Source organism: Squalius cephalus (assembly GCF_949319135.1).
Source record: "Squalius cephalus genome assembly, chromosome: 22".
Lineage (NCBI taxonomy): Eukaryota > Metazoa > Chordata > Actinopteri > Cypriniformes > Leuciscidae > Squalius > Squalius cephalus.
Window position 1 is genome coordinate 29,637,302 of NC_137143.1, and position 15,849 is coordinate 29,653,150.

The 15,849-nt window shown below is 38.1% G+C and overlaps 1 protein-coding gene across 11 annotated transcripts in view; it reads left to right on the forward strand.

Moving 5' to 3' along the window:
• Positions 1–15,849, forward strand: part of camta1b (calmodulin binding transcription activator 1b) — a 275,440-nt gene that overhangs the window by 117,560 nt on the left and 142,031 nt on the right. For all 11 annotated transcript variants that reach the window (XM_079858260.1, XM_079858262.1, XM_079858261.1 and 8 more), the window contains one exon: positions 15,298–15,365. In XM_079858260.1, the coding sequence (XP_079714386.1) occupies positions 15,298–15,365 (68 nt within the window). The remainder of the gene's footprint in view (positions 1–15,297; positions 15,366–15,849) is intronic.

The following is a 15,849-nucleotide window of genomic DNA, read 5'->3' on the forward strand; positions in this document are numbered from 1 at the left end:
GCGTGCGTGTGTGTGTGTGTATGTGTGTGTGCGTGTGTACGAAACCCCTAAAGGGAAATTGTCATGGTAAAAAAGTACATAAAAATGATATGGGAGGAAAAAATGATATTTCAATGCTTTTGCATTCTCTTGCAAAACTTTTGCATAAGGCAGATCACTGGGTTTCAGAACAGAATTTATGTGACTAAATCAGTCTTTTGTTGTCTTTCATTTGTTTATGACAATTGAATTCCGTATTTAACTACAATAGATGCTGTTCAGTTGATTTGTTTACTTGGTCAAGTGATGCATGGAAGCACTGAAACCCTGACCACGGAAGCTGCTAGATGACTGCTTATTAGCACCTGGTCTATCTTGTAATCTCTCTCTATCTTGGCCAGTCTGTAGATGTTTTTTTTTGTTTTGTTTTTTTGTGCTTTGGGCTGGATTAATGTGGCTCTTTTCAGTGCTCTTGTGTTTTTGTCTGAGCGTTGTAGCAGCAGTCGGTAACAGTGATGCATGTTGGGGAATTAAATTACTACTTGGCTGCAGTTCTCTCTCAAATATATCTTTTTACTCTACAAGTTTATTTATTCGCTACTTCCTTGCTGCACATTTACCAAAAGTAAAAATCGCTCATGGTTAAGTAACAATAGCCATAATAAATAGATTAGTCTTTCTCCAGGAGAGTGATGCAAGTGTTATATCAGAGCAAAACATCTCAAAGCATTTCCAGAGAGGCAGAGCGCCCATGAAAGCAAATCTGGGTACTCGTTTTCCCGGCACTCCTCTTTAATTTAGATGAAAGAGGAGATTTCCTAATCACTTACAGCCCTCTTACTTATTTTTAAATCATGTTTCAAAATGTAGTCTCTTCAGTGGTATATCCATTTTGGCCACAAAAGCAGCTGAAATGGACCAGAAAATGAGCATAGATTTCATGATAATGTGTGTGGTTAATATGAGCAGCATCTTGGACAGCAAACAAAGTAAAGATTTTATAATATTTATTAATATTTTATTCAGCAAGAATGCACCAAGAATGAATCAGTAGCATAAAAGACATTTATAATTATACAGAAAATGTTTTAAATAAATGCTATTTATTAACAAAAATCAGTTTTTAAAAGTATTGAGCAGCAGAACAAAATTGTTGTTTTATTTCATTTTTACAGTATTTTTCTGTATTTTCAAAAATAAAAGTAAGATTGGTGAGCATAAGAGACTCATTTCATAAACATTTTAAAAATCGTATCGACCCCAAACTTTTGAACAATAGTGTATATCAACCAAACACTTGCATGTGATATAAACAGTCCTGGGCGAATATGCCGCCATCCAGGAGGAAGTTGGTGACCTTCACCGCCACATTGCTCCCTTTATTGCCACATCAGCACCGAGTTCCAGCCGTGCCAAACCGCCTGACAGCCGGACTGCCTCGCCAAACAAAACCGTCCGACCGCTGACGTTCTGACAGGGCAAACACACACCTTAATTAAGGCCTGTCACGATCCTCTGATTAAGGGAAAGATGAATCTGTGCCGGGATTCATTGAGCAGGGTGAAGAAAGACACACAAGTATTGGAAAATTTCAGGTTTGCAAACAAAGTCGCAATCTGAGATGAAATTAATGCAACGTTGGGGGGAAGGGTGAGGAATTTGAGTTTCTGACACTGAAAGGCAGTAGATTGTCCCACTGGTGAGTAGAATTAAGCCATAACATCAAACCGTAACAGTTTTGTAGGGATGGGATTGGGAATGGTGAGGAATGCCGATTCTACTCAACTTTATTAATGAATTTGTTCATGAGTTTTGAGGAAGAAAGAATGAAAGAGTTTGGGAAATAACTTCTAAATGTATTTTTATTTTATTTTAATTTCAGCCTCCTTTGCTATTGTTACTCACTCAGAAAGGGAGTGAGCAACAGAACATTTTTACAGGACATCCTATATTATTGAACAGGAGATTTGCTCAAAAAATGCTCAAAGCTGTTAAAAATTGTTCTTAAAAATGATTGTAAATTATTGTGTTTCATAGTGCATTTCTAAAACTGCAAATGCAAACTATCTAAACACAGAGATCCTCCATTGACTTAAAATAGCAAAAGCTACCCTGGGAAAATGGCAGATGGCAGCAGTTACCAAGGCAGGATCGGTTTATCAGAGGAACAATGAATCATGTGGGACGATTTGTCGATTCACATTCACAGACGAACGCTGATCACGACCATGGCGCTTATGCTTATATTGCATACGTTCTAGAACTAAACATCATGGCAATCATTTCAGTAATTGTTTTTAAAATGAATCTGTTCTCGATTCCCAATGTACAGTTTCAGAGTGCACCAACACACTCTATCCCAGAGTATTGTATCGGCTGTCTATGAGCAGAGTTCATCGGCATCTGTCTGCTTGTCTTCCATAAGGACTGTTTCATCTGTACCCATCATCTGCACATGTCTGTTCATCTCTCTAGCCTTCAGCCATTGATTTCTATAGTGCAATAATATATGAGTTGTACCTGCGACAGATGGACAGCTCCTGCGGAGATGGAGTTCAGTTCTTATAGCTCACACTCAGTGGAAGAGGAGGGCAGGAGGTTCTGATATGACTCATGGTCGGAGACTGAACTCTGACCTCAGGGAAAGCAGCAGGGTTTCGGTACGTGAGATGATTCCTCCATCTCAAAGAAACTTCACATTGTCCATCAACTTTTCTCATTTATCACAGTTAGGGAACTGGGAAACTGTTAGTGGGGTTAATTAGCCGCAGTGCTGAGCTATTATTGTGTGCTGTAGAGTATAAACCGGGGAGCTGCGTTAAAAGCCACCGCCTGCAAATCCTTTGTGTTCCATAAACAAAATATGCTAAATGCTCAGCATGGTAACTTAGCATGTTTGATTTGGTAAGTAGATGTAAGAAAAAAACAACGTCCCATAGATCAGGGCGCTTCAACGGGGGGTCCCTGACCCATGGGGGGTCCATGGCGGGACTGTAGGGGGTCCACAAATTATTGCTGGATCTAAATGTGCTAAACGTGTTTACTTCAACCAAAGATAAAGCTAAGATGTTAAAGTTCAGCTTATTGTTTCATTGATACATACATCCCACATTACATTAGAATTGAACTTTTTATATTCATATACAATTAAGTTTATGAGCCTGTACTTCGATAATGAGTAATATTAATGCCTTGTAAACATCATAACAAAGTAATATGGTACTACACTCATGCCAATAAAGGCCAGGCTAAAAATGCAACATTTATTATTTATTTACAATAGCAATTATATATATGTGACCCTGGATCACAAAACCAGTCACAAGTCGCACGGGTATATTTGTGGCAATAGATTACCAATACCAATACATTGTATGGGTCAAAATGATCGATTATTCTTTTATGCCAAAAATCATTAGGATATTAAGTAAAGATCGTGTTCCATGAAGATATTTGGTAGATTTCCAACCATAAATATATAAAACATTTATTTTTGTGAGTGAATGCAGCACAATCGTAAACATAAATGAACAACTTTAAAAGATTTTAGATGTTTCGATTTTTTTGCACCCTCAGATTCCAGATTTTCAATAGTTGAATCTCAGCCAAAAACCGCCCTATTCTAACAAACCATACATCAATGGAAAGCTTATTTATTCATTATATTCGGATTATGTATACATCTCAATTAAAAAAAATGACCCATGTGACTGGTTTTGTGGTCAAGGCTCACTTATGTGTAACAAGGCTCTGTCTCTCTGTTCACCAAGGGGGCCTTGCCATGAAAAATAGATTTCTGTTGTATTTCATCATTTTTTTTTTTTTAAATGTATGCCAATGTATAATAATAATAATAGTAACAGCAAACAGAAACATCAGATCAGGGTTTTGCATCATTCAAAACTGAATTGAAAAAGCCTCTTAAATTCCTGAAGAAAGAAAATAGTGTGTAGAATTGTAATGTGAATTAGAATTTAAGGAAGTACAATTACAATACATTATACTGGAACTAGAAAAGGAAAGTTTTTCAAGACAGACTTTCCATGTTGGCTTGACAAAGCCTTTTTTGAAAGTTTATAAATGTCTTTTTTAGGTTTAATTGGCCTTATAGTTAGACAGACTAGTGGATAAATAAATGAACTTTCATTGTATTTTCCTGGGTGGAAGAACACGTAATGTGTTATGAAATTCTTATTAAATCAGGGATTGAAACAGAGCCAATTTTTAAAATTCTGAATTTTGCCCAACCCTGGAACAAAGCCTAATGGATTCAGGAATAAAGGAGCCTTTCAGTTTCTTCCATCTTTGTCATAACATCCTAAACCTCGAAGATGAAGTGCTGTAGACTTTTTTCATGTTTTTAAAGCAGAATGGATTTTAGCACGGTAAACCAGAGTTGAGAGTACTACACTTATATTGGCAGCTGAAATAATAGTAGAATTTGTTTGTTGGCACACAAAAATTACTATTCCAAGACAGATGCAGAGACTTCATAAGATCATAAGTATATTTTTACCACTATTCCATTATTATTGCAGAACAGTCTTGCACATGTTGAGAATTGTGTGCTTGTTTGTGTCTTGGATGCATTTTTAGTTTATCAGTGAGTTGTAGCGTCAACCTGGTGGCACCTCTGATCTGGCATCACCAGGTTTGGAAGCACTGAGGAAATTCAATATTCCATTGTGTCACCAATCGAGCGCGAGCAGCAGCCTCGATCCCAGGCGAGGACGAGTGCCACTGCATTTCTGGAGTAGATCCCGGGTGAGCCCAAGCGGAGGACGCGTCTCTCCTCCTTCCTGTCTCTGTCGGATCATGTATTCCGGATGGGGCCCACGTGTCGTGGAGGAAGCATGAAACGTTCCATCATTCCTTCCCCACCGGGGCCTCGCTGGCAGAGTCGGGGCGGCTCCTGGAAGCTTCTGCCTGGGATATGACCTTCACTCCCTCTCGTACTAACAAAAGGTGGAGCGCATGTGTGGATGGTGGCGCTTTCCTCCTTGGCTGTACCTTTTGTCTCATGATAAAATGAAGAAAAAAAGCTGCATTGTTCGTTGAAATTTGGCCGACGGCACAGGAAACATCTTGTTTCTAGCCATCTTTAGCTTTGTGGGTCCAGAGCTTTACTGTATGTGACACTTGTTTTGCTTTTGTGGTTTTAATTAATCTGCAGAAGCAGCTATTAATTGCCGTCGCTGTCCGTCTCGCGCACGAGCTGTAATGTGAATGATCTGAGTGAACTATTTACTGCTTCGCTGTGCATGTGGGGAGTTAACCAAGAGGAGAAGTTCAAAACAAATTAAAAACTTTTAGGCTTTTCCAATTATGGGGAAAATTGCTTGGATGAAGAAATGCAATTTAAGTTTTTCCAACTGTAAATATCCCTGTTTTAGAGAAAGCTGTGGGCTAATTAGATGAATTAGCTTTTTATTGACAACTAAATTAACCAGAATGATTATTTTTAGTGGTGCTTTCGAAGGCTGTTTGCTATTGTCGCTGCTGTCGGTTATAAATAAACCACACGTGTAACCTATCAATTACACAGCAGAGATTAATTTCATGATTGATATTTGATGAGTGTGTAGTATGTAGATGAGTATGTCACTCGTAGGCGACACTCCATCTCTTAAACTGAATAATTCTCGTGCACACAGTAATGGGAAAATCACATCACCTATAATAATGTGGCTGCTATTTTTCATTAATGGCTGACCCTCTCCTCTGTCTCTCTTTCTGGCTGTTTCTCTCTCTAGCGCTCTTGACTATCTGATAACATCCTTGCAAATGATAGTTTCATTTTTATCATGGAAGTCAGCAGCCTTGGCACTTGGACAGGGAAAACAATCTTGCTAAGTGCCAGGTTTCAGCCCACTTCTCTCTCTTTCTCTCTCTCTCTGCCTCTCCAACACAATAACGCCCTCTCCTTATCATTGCTGGAGGTTTACAATTGACCAAAACAAACAAATAACCCAAGAGGGGCACAAGGCCACTGCAAAACAACAGAGAGAAAAGAGAAGATGAAGGGAAAGAACAGGGGAATATAGACGAATAAAGAATAAAAGCCTTTAAAAAGACAAAATAAGGAAAAAGACTGTGAGAAGTCTGAAGAAGGAATAAGGAGAAAGTGACAACTCAAACTCTGCACCACCTTTTTGCATTTACGTTTTATGCATTTGACTGACACTTTCATCCAAAGTGATTTACAGAGCGTTTGAACTGCAATTTACCCTTTGGTTACTTTGGTAATAGAAGCCATTGGCAAGCCTTTTGATACTAGTTAAGCAACAAGATTTGTGTATATATATATATATTTGACTGAGTGTTGGCGAAGCTTCTTTGACACTGTAGTTTGCAAATCTGCAAGACAACAAAAGTAGTTAAACAACCTATCTTGAAAATAACAAGTATTTTTTATTTTATTTCTTCATTACAGTAGGTAATGATGCTAGCAACCCCAAGTTATGGGTTCAATTCCCAGTGAATGCATGAACTGGTAAAATGCAGTGTGTGTTGTTAAAGAAATCTGACAAATATAAGTTATTATATAGAACATTTATAAAATCTTCTTTTTAACACAAAGGTTGGGATTTATACATGCAGAAACCAATTTCCTTGGTCTCTGTGCTCTTTCATAATTCATAAAAGCCATGTGTCCTGAAACCTGTTGTCATATATTAATATTAATGACCCAAAACAAACATCATCACCCAGCGTGACTGATTGCACTCCACACAAATGTTTACATCTCTTTGAACAGCTGGAACTGCAGGTTAACCTTAAACAGCTGCTGTGCCGCAAGGTCTGCTGGGATACACACCTGCAAAAATATAAAAACAACAGAAGTAGAACTTTAGCCCAATTGCCCCTCCACGTCTCTCAAACCGCATAGCGAGAGTTATTTTCTGTGCTGAGGTGACAGCTTTGCCTGCCAGCTCTCTGTATCAAACAGCTGGACATCTGTGCGTGCATCTAATGCTAAAACAACCTGGATGTTTGTGGTCTGTGTGCTGATGATGGGCTAAAGGTTATGAGATCGAGTTGAGCAGCTGTTTGCCATAATCCTCTGACAATCAGGGAACTTTAAACAATCCAAAGTAGACAAATAAATAGATATTTACAATAGCATTCACATTTTTAAAAGCAGATGAAGTTGTATTTCCTTCTAATTCATTCATTCTTTACTATTTATTTAAGTGACTTTTTAAATATATTTTGAAACAATTTAAGCACATTTTATGTATAACATTTATTTCCTTTTTTTATTATTTCTCTTGTTGCTTTGCTTGTTCTGTTTTCTCTTATTTTATTGTATTTTTATATTTTGTATTATTTACTATTTATTGCTGCATTTTATGTATGAAAGTTACCATAGAAATTATATTTATTATTATTATTACTTCTTTTTGGTCTTAAAGCCAACATGAAATGGCATTTAACCCCATTTTAGTTACATACATACATATTTAAAAAGTGTTTAAAACATATATCTTTATTTTTTATTTGATCTGTGTACTGTTGTTGTCTCTGTTGTCTACTGGAAGCTTCTTCTTCACCAAAATAAATTCCTTGTGTGTGAACATACTTGGCAATAAAGCTCTTTCTACTACTTCTAAAATGAGTGGTTCCAGAAAAGTCTCTTAGGAAATCATTCTGTCTTTGGGTGTTGAGGAATGAATGAATTTATGTTCTGCATTGTACTTTTAAAGTAACATGTTTTGACAAGCACTTGTTCATACTTGCTGTCCTGCTCATGTCCTATTCTTAGGACCCCTTAAATGTGTCCCAATGGTGTAGTAACTCAACTGACACAACTATCACTTGATTAATTAAACCACTTGACTTAGTTCTTCGTTTATCCGAAAACACTAAGATGGTTCCTTGAGGACCAGACTCAGGACCTCTCCATGACCTGGATCCCCATTAATGGTCCTCTCACCTTCTCTGCCCTTCTCTGGCAGCATTTCTTCTACTTCTTTTAAAGTATGCCACAGTACGTTTCTCCAGTCCTCTGCCAAACTGAGAGAACATCAATCTTAGACCACTATGATGTCCTTTGCACCTTCGCCGAAGTCTTTCTCCTTGAGCAGCGTCTGGATGGCCCGACCACACACACATCCACTAATCAAACCAGGCTTTGGAGCGGCATCTCCACAAAGTGCAAGAGAGACATTGGTAAATGACAGTTAAAGGAAGCATTTATCTTTTTTCTGCAATAAGCTTCAGAGACTCCTGAGCGTGGTGTCGGTCTTGGCTTGTGTGTGCGAGTGCGGACAGTACGAGGACCGGTATGGCGGACACGAGCGTTATGATTAATGGCTCAATTTCCTCTCCCACTTTTTAAAGTGGATTGTCAATTTGCTCTCTGTGATTTGGTGACGTCTCATCTACTGAGTGGGTGGAGAGACAATGTAAAAGATTGTGGATGAGCAGTTTGATTATGATTATTGAGATGACAGCGAGACTCTATGGGGGACTTCATTGCTTTTTTCCTGCTGACTTTGGGAGGAAAGAAAAAGACACTTCAAACCGGAGGACGTCTCAGTGGCCTAAAAGAGCATGTTTATGGTATCATAATTTGTCATGTCATCTTACACTGGTGAAAAGTTTGGAAATTTTTTTTTTTTTTTTTATATGTTTTTGAAAGAAGTCTCTACTGCTCATCAATATGTTGTGTACATGAATGTCTCTTCTCACGTTAGACTTTCCAGGCTGGTGGACCAGGCGGCCCTTAAGGAATCCTACGGTTAGACAGATTGGAAGTGATGGTGTGCTCAGAACAGAGCTGACTGTACCACTTTGTATCGTCTGCCGCTTGATAATGTCTGAGTGTTGGTTTAAGCACATTCGGTGCAGTTCAGCGGGGTACACTCTGACTAATATTCATTTCGGAAACTGCCAGCCATCTATGTAATGCAGGTTTTAAGGGTACCTGTGGGGACCATGGCAGGAACCAAGTGTGATGGAGTCTTACGCTAATGAATCAGGGCACGTATTCAAAAACGATCTGTCGTGCAAAATTTTCTTCACCCTGCAGCAAATTGTGGAGGAGAGTATTTTCAGCAGAATGATGACTCTCTCCGGTTTTCTTCACGGCGCCACGGGGAGCACTTTGGGTTTAAAGTTCATTCGAGCTTGGTCAAATGAGAGTCAGTTTTAGGATGACCCTCAGCAGAACTCCAAGGCCTCCATCTCAGCCTAAATTAGAAACTTAATATGAATTATGCAGAGATTCAGAGATGTAAGATCACATTTTACAAGCAGTGTATTAGGGATGGGCAGTGTTTGTCAGATTTGTCAAGACTGTTCAATTCAGTGAACAAATGCTCAAAGTTATTCTGCTCTTCTGGCAGTGTACCGTATCAGAGACAATTTATATAAGAGACATACCACTTCCTCAATCCTCAATACAACTATATAAGGAAAACCCGTAACGGCAAAGATGGCGGTTGTATGCACATGTCCCGCCCCTCCCGCTGGAAAGCCAATCATCTGCTTTTAACAGTCAGCAACTGACCACTAAGGAGCGAATGTACAGTGACGTGACATAACTGCCATATTCAACCTGTGCTTTCGCGCTGTGGCTGGCGCTGAGCCAAAGACGGACGCGCTCAGCGCTTGTCATAGGCTATATCACAACTGTTCAGTGTTTTAACCACATAATGTTTATTTTAGGTTTCAGACATTTAAACACATATAATTGTTTAAGTGCTTGGCACAACACCGGCATTCTGGATAGAGACGTAAATGAAGTTGGTGTCGTGAACGTGAACCCTTGCGCATGCGTAGTAAAAGTATAACCTGTGGGGAAAAAGGCGTTTTAAACCTTATTTTTGGGCAAAGTCATCAAACTTTTTCAGCGATTTTTATCATATTTTACTGCTGTTTCTATACATGCAGTTTTTATGTCCCGGTGACCAGTGAAAGTGCAGTTCTGACTCTCTGCCCATTCATTTAGATAGGAGCCTGGTCTTGTTAGTCCGAAATAGCTGCCCGGAGGCGTTGCCAAGATGGCGGCCGAGTGGCACGACTTGCCTAAAAGGACTTTGACCGTATTTATCTTAATACGTTTTAATATTTATTTTATATTTGGAAGTTTTAATATGACATAGTTCTATAAAAAAATGTTTTTAAAACCCATTAAAATCCTGCTGTTTTGGAGCACATGTGATGAATAAAACTGTAAAGTACTGCCAAGAATCATGCTGGAACAAATCTTACAAGTGCAAACAAAGCCTTTTGTGACATTTTCATGATTGATCATTGATGTCACTTCTGATTCCCATCCCTAACATTTAAAAATGATTTCAGTCATTGGTATATTGCATTACCTCACCATGGAACTAGTAGTAGAAGACTTTTTTTTGATGTAATTGCCATTTTTGCCTTGACTAATTCTGGAGTGTTTGCCATGGTCGAACAACAAAAGACACCCCTCAGCTCAAGCGGGCCGGCTTGATCATTTAAACAAAGTGCTTCGTCAACTTTGAAATAATAGCTGGAGTAATTGAGCTCGATAGTCATTACGCCTTTTTCACAAGCACGACGGTGATGTGAAATCCACACGTTTTCCATGAACGCTTCCCTTAAATAAACCTGTCAGGGAGTCGCACTGTTCACGACTTCTCTTTCATATTGGGAACAACAGAAGGAGATGGATGGCAGGCCTGGCCTTTTGAAACAGGTAGCAGGATTTGCTCATGTCTTCCTTTGGTGTTGAATTGTTAGAAGCGTTTCGAAGATCATTTTCACAGGAGGCCGATTTGCATTTCATAAAGTTTAGCAACAAGCATTCAATATGTAAGCCAGAGAGAGAGAGAGAGAGAGAGAGAGAGATGCATTGTCTGGAAGGAAAAAGACACTTCAGTTTGTCTGGAGCGCTGGATCTTTCTCACACACCTCTTGACTCCCGTTTACCCCTACTATAGTTTAAAGAGCGCTTTGAGGAGTTTCACATTTGTCAGCTCCTGAGTGGCAAACTTGGAGGCGCTCATTGGCAGTCAGAGTGAGGCGTCGGCGCCGCCCTTCAGGTTAACTGCGGGTTAGGGAAAGAGCCGCCTGGAGCAGGTTCGCTAGAATCCGAACGAATGGCCCCCGGGGTTCGCGGGAAGTCAGAGGGAGGGGGAACGGGATAAACGAAGGAACGGGGATAGGATGTTCTCTGGCACAACGCTGAAGCCCCGAGGCCTTCATCTTCATTTCAATGCAAAATGACTTTGTCATATAATCTCTTTGGTGACTACAGCTCTGAGTTAGGAGCACGGAACAGAGGAATAATAAGGCAATGAGAGCAAAGAGGAGGGGAGGAGTGCTGGGAATGTATATGGAGCACAAAAAAGCAAGCTTATCGAAAATAGAGGAAAACTAGGCTGAGAAGGGACAGTAAAGATGAGCGAGCTGCTGAGAATTGACTCCTTAATAAACAGAATTTGACAAAGGCCCGGCTCCCCGATGCTCGCTATCTGTCTTGTTGCTTGTTTGCCAAATTACAGCGGGTCATTGTTTTTCATTCAGTCCATCAGCGGCAGTGCCAGGACACTCCCAGGGTCCCAGCATAACAAACAATCCGACAGTGAGAATAGAGGCCCCCAGCCCAACGGTAAACAGGAGAACAAAGAAGTGTGTGTTACGGTCACATAAGGTGATGGAACACTTTGAAAAATATCACAGAAAACAATGAAGACGGCCATTGGTGTGTTTGGCACACCACTTAGACATTTTAAACTTTCAGACAAAGCTTTTGTCAGACAAGCACTTCCTTTCTAGTCAAAGGAATAGTTCTCCCCAAAAATGTCATCTTCTGTCATCTTTTACTTCTTTCATATCATTCCAAACCTTTATGCATCTCTACTTTTTCTGTATGAAAAAATGAAAGTCAATGAGGATTGTTGTTTGGAATTCTTCAAAATACCTTTGTGTTCCACCAAAGAAAGTGCCATACGGGTTTGGAACAGCATGAGAGTGACTAAAGGATCATTTTCATTTTCACAATATTAATTTCAGTTCATTTTAATTAAACTTTCCTAAATTCAAATAGCAATTGAATTGAAATTCTATTCTACTTGAGAAATTGAATGGCTCACACTTTTCCTCTTTCCTCTTGGCTCTTTAATGCGCTTCTCATTTCTCCTCTGTTAGGCCCATCCCTTCCCTCTTTGCCTTCAATAATGAGGCCAGCAGGGTTAAATTGGCACTGCACAAGTTGGCTTCTCTAAATTGAAACCGAGAGAGAACATTGCCAGTTGTGTTCCAATACACTTCTCTAGGCCTTCTGCCTGTTTTCAGAACCGAGCCAAGAGAGCATATGGCCGCATGTAGATACACAGCGAATCTTTCACATGACTGTCAGCCGAACACTCTACCCTCCGCTCTGTTGTGAAGAGCGTCCTGATGTGTCTGTCCTGTAGACGTGTGGCACTTGTTACCCAAATCCCCTCTCTTTAGCCACATTCTACTTAATATAAAGAGCAAACAATTGTGATAGAGCTGTTAACGTATATGTGACGTACGTCGTCTCTGGATTCTAGAAGCCCAGACACTCATTCTCCTCACGCTTTGCTAAAATGAGCCCACTGGTGCATAAAATGAGATCGCTCTTTCAACTGATCTCAGAATTCAGGCACAAGTAACTCATGTGCACGTGAATGTTGTCTTAAGCACTCCGGTAGTGGTTGCGCACCGATACGATGGAGGATGTGGCTCTTGTCAGAGGAGTTGATAGTCGATATGGCATGCTGATTGGCTGTAGGGCTCGAGATGCAGTTGGGCCCTTGTGACTGTGTAATCTGGCTCCTGACAGCTGCACAGCGGGCCGTCTGAACACTTTACCAATACCCCGGAGCGACGGATGAACGATGGTCATCGTCAGGTCATCTAGAAACATCCGCAACTCTTGTATCTCGGCATGGAGATGGACGGGTTACACATACTAATGCTCAAAACCGCTTTACACAAGATCATGTTCTCGGACGACATTCATTAAGTTTATAAGACTGTGTTTTGTGGTGTTTAAATTGAGTACTCTAGTTTTATAAGGGCTGCTAGAGGAAAGCTGGTCAATTTTACCGCACCTGAGAGAGAGTAAAACTCAGTCCGGATAGATTTGATTTTAGTACTTTTAATAGGTCTGATAATATAAAGGGCAACATGTCACCTGTAATCAATATATCTATCTATCTATCTATCTATCTATCTATCTATCTATCTATCTATCTATCTATCTATCTATCTATCTATCTATCTATCTATCTATCTATCTATCTATCTATCTATCTATCTATTGTTCTTCATATCTATCTATCTATCTATCTATCTATCTATCTATCTATCTATCTATCTATCTATCTATCTATCATTCTTTCATTATATCTATTGTTCTTCATATCTATATATCTATCTATCTATCTATCTATTGTTTTTCTATCTATCTATCTATCTATCTATCTATCTATCTATCTATCTATCTATCTATCTATCTATCTATCTATCTATCTATCTATCTATCTATCTATCTATCTATCTATCTATCTATCTATCATTATTTCATTCTATCTATTGTTCTATCTATCTATCCATCTATCTATCTATCTACAGTACAGGCCAAAAGTTTGGACACATTACTATTTTTAATGTTTTTGAAAGAAGTTTCTTCTGCTCATCAAGCCTGCATTTATTTGATCAAAAATACAGAAAAAAATGTAATATTGTGATATATTATTACAATTTAAAATAATTGGTTTTCAATTTATTATACTTTAAATTATCATTTATTTCGGTGATGCAAAGCTGAATGTTCAGGATCATTACTCCAATCTATCACATGATCCTTTAGAAATCACTCTAATATGATGATTCATTATCAAAGTTGGAAACAGTTCTGCTGCTTAATATTTTTTCATAACCTGTGATACTTTTTTTAGGATACTTTGATGAATAAAAAAAAGAAAAAGAAAAAAGAAAAGAAAAAAAAAAGAAGCAAATGTTTTCAAGATAGAAATCTTTTATAACAACAATATACACTACTGGTCAGTAATTTGGGGTCAGTAATTTTTTTCTTTATTTTTTTTTAAATAAATCAATAATTGTATTCAGCAAGGATGTGTTAAATTGATAAAAAGTGACAATAAAGAAGATTTATATTTAAAAAAAAAAAAAATTATTTTGAATAAATGCAGTTCTTTTTAACCTTTTATTCATCAAATATATTAGGCAGCAGAACTGTTTCCAACACTCATAATAAATCAGAACATTAGAATGATTTCTAAAGGATCATGTGATAGACTGGATGTCACATGTGACACTGAAGACTGGAGTAATGATCCTGAAAATTCATCTTTGCATCACCGAAATAAATGATAATTTAAAGTATAATAAATTGAAAACCAATTATTTTAAATTGTAATAATATATCACAATATTAGATTTTTTTCTGTATTTTTGATCAAATAAATGCAGGCTTGATGAGCAGAAGAAACTTCTTTCAAAAACATTAAAAATAGTAATGTGTCCAAACTTTTGGCCTGTACTGTATGTACTGTATCTATCATTCTTTCATTCTATCTATCTATCTATCTATCTATCTAACGTTCTTTCATTCTATCTATCTATCTATCTATCTATCTATCTATCTATCTATCTATCTATCTATCTATCTATCTATCTATCTATATCTATCTATCTATCTATCATTGTTTCATTCTATCTACTGTTCTTTCTTTCTATCTATATATCGTTCTTTCATTCTATCTATCTATCTATCTATCTATCTATCTATCTATCTATCTATCTATCTATCTATCATTCTATCTATCTATCTATCTATCTCTCTATCTATATATCATTCTTTCATTCTATCTATCTATCTATCTATCTATCTATCTATCTATCTATCTATCTATCATTATTTCATTCTATCTATCTTTCTAGGTCTATAAACCTTCAAACGTTTTAAACTTGAATTTAAGTTGATTTGAATTGCACTCAACCCTGGTGTTTACATGATGCCTCAAAGTATTTCCAAGAACACCATTGCACATGATACTTTTTGGTAGCGTTTTAATAGTGTGACCAGTGGAGAGAAGGCGGGAAATAACATAACAAGGAAATGTGGAATGTTGTAAGAATATGCGCTGACTAGGATTTTTTTTTTTTTAAATAGAAAATAAAGCTTATCCTAACTGATATCTGGAACTGTTGATATCTGTTGATAATGGAACACTAACATTGTAATGTTGTTGAACTAGACAATTCTAATTTTTAAGACATGTTTTAGACGGTTAAAAGAGCACAACCCTTAATATTTCTTTATTTGATCTGTTGCAGGAGATTGCAGCCTACTTGATAACGTTTGAAAAACATGAAGAGTGGCTGACGACGTCCCCCAAAACCAGGTAAGATGACACGCGTGGCAGCGTCTCCTTGTTTTATGTGTAGAGTGTTACCTGAAAAGCAGAAAGGTACTGTACATTTCAGTACAACTGCCAGTTCCTGCACATTTTGCGGGCATGTGCAGACAGATAATGGAATATTAATGACTATTTATAATGCAAGATGTGGCCAGGTCTATTAGCTTAATGCTGTCTTTGCTCACCAATGCCATTAATGTGGGTGGTAATGTGGTGAGATCGTAGAACATCACCCTACGGTGATAAGGCTCAGCACGAAATTTACAGTGTTACTTGATTTACGGAGCAGCGATAATGAAAAAGCTTTTTACTTGTAATGCCAGTTTCTATATCTATCCAGAGAGATAACAGCTGTGATATGATGATGAATGCAAATTAAGATAATATGTGGTTATATATGTAGCACACGTCAAGAGATACCAAATGGCACGTAGATTAATTTTAAACTTTGACGTTCCAAATGTTTTCA